Source organism: Protomyctophum bolini, assembly GCF_963924005.1.
Source record: "Protomyctophum bolini genome assembly, chromosome: 14".
Taxonomy (NCBI): Eukaryota; Metazoa; Chordata; class Actinopteri; order Myctophiformes; family Myctophidae; genus Protomyctophum; species Protomyctophum bolini.
The window spans coordinates 1,676,848-1,682,127 of NC_137875.1; the positions used below are offsets into that span (position 1 = coordinate 1,676,848).

Below are 5,280 nucleotides of genomic sequence, written 5' to 3' on the forward strand. Positions count from 1 at the left end.
AAACGAGGCTAACTTTTTTTTTCAAAATTTCAAAAAACATGGGCTATAACCCATCGTTTTTGTCAAATTGCGGAATTGCGGATTATTTTTTTCATTTTTTCATTTTTTTCAAATCCTCAAAAATGATGAAAAACGGCGCGCTATAGTATGCCGTACCATATGGGCTATAGCCCATGGTCCAAAATGATAAGAAACGAGGCTAACTTTTTTTTTTCAAAATTTCAAAAAACATGGGCTATAACCCATCGTTTTTGTCATTTCGTCATTTTTTTTAAATCTTCAAAAATGATGAAAAACGGCGCGCTATAGTATGCCGTACGATATGGGCTATAGCCCATGGTCCAAAATGATGAGAAACGAAACTTTATAGTTTACTGTATATAATGTAGTTTACTCTCCCAGCTTGAGTCGCGCAAACTCTTCGGCCGCCGTCAGCGCCTCCTGCAGGCGCTCCGTGTTCCTGCCGGTGAGCTGGGCCGACAGGTCCGTGCCGCCCGACCTCCCCCCCAGCAGGGGGCGGAGCTCCCGCGCCCACTCGCTGGCCTTCAGGCCGCGCTCGGCCGCGCCCCGCGGCACCTGGCACAGGCACACCACCGTGCCGGCGCGGCGGTCGGCCGCCAGGAGCAAGGCGGCGGTCCGCGGCGAGCGCGTCCTCAGCAGCTTCAGCGACTCGCTCAGCGCCTTGGCCGAGGCGCCGTCCTCCAGCGCCATCACCAGCAGCGCGGGCGGCTGGCGGGCGTCGGGGCCGCCGCGGTCCACGGCCTCCCGCGTCCGCTCCAGGACCCGGGAGAGCACGGCGGCTTTGCCGGCGCGGTCCAGGTCGTCCGCCGTCCTCCTGGCGGCCCTCAGGGCGTCCCTCATCTCCTCCTTCTCCCAGCGGGAGATGGCCGCCGCGGCGAGGGCCTCCGTCATGCCGGCGATCTCTCGCTGGACGTCCCGGAGGTCAGGGGGCGCCGCTCCTCCTCCTCCTCCTCCGGTCCGATGCTCCTCCACGTCCCTCACCCTGCCGGCCAGCTCCGCCAGGGAGCGGCGCAGGGCCGCGGCCCTCCCGCGGGCCTCCCGGGCCTCGGCCCCCGTCACGGCCACGATGCGCCGCGTGCCCTTCGCCACGGCCTCCTCCGACAGCACCACCAGCGAGCCGGCGTGGGCGGAGTTGCGCAGGTGGGTTCCTCCGCAGAGCTCCACGGAGGCGCGCCACCCGCCGCCGCCGCCGGGGTCCGCCAGCAGGTCGCGGACGGGCACGCCGACGGAGATGACGCGCGCCGGGTCGGGGTACGCCTCGCCGAAGACGGCGCGCAAACCCCGGACGGCCTTGGCCTCGGCCAGGGGCACGCCGCCCAGGGCGTACACGGGCCGGGCGGCGCGGATCTCGGCGCACGCCGCCTCCTCCACACGGCGCACCTGCTGGCGGCTCAGCGCGCCGCCCTCCGAGGAGAAGTCGAAGCGCAGGAGGTCGGGGGCGACCAGGGAGCCCCGCTGCTCCGTGCCGCTCTCGGCGCCCAGGACGTGGCGCAGGGCCCAGTTGAGCAGGTGCGTGGCGGTGTGGTTGCTCATGACGCGCGTCCGGCGGGCCTCGTCCAGGCGCAGGGCCACGCGGTCCCCGACGCTCAGCGAGCCGGCGTGGACCGTCCCCACGTGGACCACGTAGCCTCCGCTCGCCTGGACGTGGCTCACCGTGAACTCGGCCCGGCCGTCGTCCTCCCTGAACATGTAGCCGCGGTCCGAGGTCTGCCCGCCCTGCTCGGCGTAGAAGGACGTGCGGTCCAGCACCACGCCGCACTCCTGGCCCGCGGCCACGCGCTGGCAGAAGGCCTGCTGGCGCCGCAGCGCCAGGACCACGCAGGCCGCCGGCCGCTCGAAGGCGTAGTTGCCTTCGGCGTCGGCGTCGTACGCGTGCTTGGGGCCGTCGTCGGTGGGCGGCACAGCGGCGCTCCGCAGCTCCTCCACGGCGTGGGCGTCCAGCGTGGCGTTCTGCTGCTCCTCCCGCTCCCCGCCGCCGCCACCGGCGGCCTTACCGCCGCCGTGGGACCGCCGCCGCGCCGCTCTCCTCTCCTCCTCGAAGGCGTCCGTGTCCACGGCCAGGCGGCGCTCCTCCCCGAGGAGGACGATCAGGTCCAGCGGGAGGCCGTAGGTGGAGTACAGCAGCCACGCCGCCTCGCCCGGGATGGTGCCGCCCGGGCCGGCGCTGCCGCCCGCCGCCAGGCTCTCCATCTTCCTGTCCAGGACGAGGCAGCCTCGGTCCAGCGTCTCCAGGAACTGCTTCTCCTCGTCGTCGATGACGGCCTTCACGGCGGCCGGGTCCTTCCGCAGCTCCGGGAAGGCGTCGCCCAGGGACTCCACCACCACGTCCACCAGGGAGGCCAAGTACCCCCTCCGCTCTGACAGCATCTTCACCAGAGAGGCGAAGGTCTCCTCCTCCTCCTCCTCCTCCTGTGCTTTACTCGTTAGCTTAGCACTCTTTAGCTTAGCCGAGTACAGCACGGCCCGGCGCAGGATCCTCCTCAGCACGTAGCCCCGCCCCGTGCTGTCGGGCCGCCCTCCGTCCGAGAGGGCCACAGTGAGGGTGCGGGCGTGGTCGGCCAGCACGCGGTACGCCATGTCCACGCCGTCCGCGTCCTCGGCGCCCACCTTACCCGCGTACGGCCGGGCGCGCGAGAACGCCTGGATGGCCTCCAAGAGCGGCCGGAAGAGGTCGGTGTCGTAGTTGGAGGTCTGGCCCTGCAGGACGGACACCAGGCGCTCCAGGCCCATGCCCGTGTCCACGCTCTGCCGGGGCAGCGGCCGCAGCTCGGTGGGCGACACCCTGTCGAACTGGACGAACACCAGGTTCCAGAGCTCCAGGACGTCGGGGTCGTCGGCGTTGACCAGGCCGGCGGCGTCGCGGTTCCCCACGCGGTCGTAGTGGACCTCGCTGCAGGGCCCGCACGGGCCCGTGTCGCCCATCTCCCAGAAGTTGTCCCGCATGCTTCCCGGCAGGACGCGGGCCTGGTCCACGCCCAGCGCCAGCCAGATGTCCCGGCACTCCAGGTCGGCCTCCAGGACCAGGCCCGGCGCGGCGTGGCCCCCGAAGTAGGTGACGTAGAGGCGCTGGGCGGGGAGCCCCAGCTCCCGCGTCAGCAGGTCCAGGGCCATCTGGCAGGCGCGGCGCTTGAAGTAGTCGCCGAAGGACCAGGAGCCCAGCATCTCGAAGAAGGTGTGGTGGTAGACGTCCGCGCCCACGTCCTCCAGGTCGTTGTGCTTGCCGCCGGCGCGGATGCACTTCTGGGAGTTGGCGGCGCGGCGCAGCCGCGCCATGGGGTGGGAGGGGCCCGCGGTGCCCAGGAGGAGGGGCTTGAACTGGTTCATGCCGGCGTTGGCGAACAGCAGCGTGGGGTCGTCCGGCGGGACCACCGAGGACGAGGGCACGTGGTCGTGGTCGCGCTCGCGGAAGTAGTCGATGAACTTCTGGCGGACTTCGGCGCCGCTTAGCACGCCCTCCATGGTAATTAGCCGCTAATACGTCTCACGTGAAATACGTGCGGTGACGGAATGAGGGCACGGCTGTCCGTCCGAGGTAATGGCGAACGTGGATGTGATTGAGAGCGAAATCCTTCGTTACGTCGTCTGTCAGTTGCGTGCGCCGCCGTCAGTCAGTCAGTCGCACACTGACGCCTTTTCCAAAAATGGCAGCAGCACGGCTGTGACCTGCCTTTCAGAGGCGTCGATGTGACGTCACCGTGATGTCACACTGTGACGTCACCGTGATGTCACTGTGATGTCACGCTGACGCGCACGCTGAATGTGTGCCCGTCCAAGATTAGTTTTTGTCCCTGAAAAACCACATTAGAATTGACCACACTGGTGCCCTTGCATCGTTTTAAAACCTTGGTGAGCACACGGATCCCCACAATGTGTAACTGTTTTTAGATCATTTTGAAATTTGTTCTATCTTTTTATTTGTAAACCTATATATAATTCACATACAGTATACCGTTTGTTTTTATATTCCTGATCTTCTGATATTGTATTCCTCGACAACACTGAAAATGAGTTTGAGATTACTCAGTGTAATTTAGAGAATAAATAAAAACTTGAATGTTTTGTTCAGTAAACAGGAGTCTCCCATGGTTTTTATTACACAGGTCAGGATACCAATTTTATCCAATCAGGATGGAGGAAAATATCCCTTTTAGCCTACCTTTAACGGTATAGGGCAAGTGATATGTTTTGGTTAAATACAGGATTAAATCACTATATTCTAATAGTAATCATTGGCATAAGAGCGTTTGTTCAGGTTACAAACAAACACTCTTATACCAATGATTACTATTAAAGGAGAATATCCATACTAGAAGGCTTTCTTACCTTTCTCTTTTTTTTACACCCCATAGCCCCATTCAATGCAATGCAATTCATTGAGGGCTTATGGTAGGGAAAACAGCCAATAAGGAGTTTTTGCACAAAGAAACACCTGGACCTCTTCGGTGGGGACGTAACGACTACAAAGAAAGGTAAGAAAGATAAGAAAGCATTCTAGCATGGAATTCTCCTTTAACCCATTTAGACCTGAGGACGATTCTACAAATGTCTTCTAAATCATGACAGTTTTCTGAAAACCCTCATGTTTCTATAGGTCAGACTTTCTCAAACTATTTCACGTCAAGGACCTCCAAGATTATCTGTACGTTTTTGGCCGCCGTTAAAAACGTTCGCTCTGAAATAATATATATTAAAAGATTTGTGACACGTTTTCACGATTTTTCAAAAATAGAAGAGAAAAAAAAAAAGCCTTGAAAGCCCCATATATCCAGACAGAAAAGTGCAATATGATTGCATTAAACGACGTTAAACTCACTTTTCCACTCACTTTCTGCATGCGCATACCCTCTATACTTGATACCTGCAATACAAAACAGACAGACAGACAGACAGACAGACAGACAGACAGACAGACAGACAGACAGACAGACAGACAGACAGACAGACAGCATTCATTGCGTGTTACAAAAGCAGGTATCATGTATAAAACCGACAATACAAATGCAGAACAATAACACCTTCTCAAAGTGACAGCAGTAAAGTATATGTACTGTACTGTAATCTACTCCTTCACACATGATCCCCACATAATAACTCATTCCTTCTCATTCCCTGTTTATTAATATTTATATGACTGCTGATCTCACCGTTTTCACAGGTACATTCCATCACAGTTCACGTGTTCAATTCAACCTCTCTGTGTATACACTGTGCTCTACGCACACTGAAGTCTAGAAAATCACGTGAATTCATCAACATATA

The 5,280-nt window shown here is 59.1% G+C and overlaps 1 protein-coding gene across 1 annotated transcript; it reads right to left on the bottom strand.

The window, feature by feature from the left end:
* Positions 1-390: 390 nt before the first annotated feature.
* Positions 391-3,480, bottom strand: LOC308328316 (alanine--tRNA ligase, cytoplasmic-like; the record flags this gene model as incomplete). The annotated part of the gene is made up of 1 exon (XM_080782087.1): positions 391-3,480. The coding sequence occupies one exon, from the start codon at positions 3,478-3,480 to the stop codon at positions 391-393; it is 3,090 nt and encodes a 1,029-aa protein (XP_080638213.1).
* Positions 3,481-5,280: the final 1,800 nt, after the last annotated feature.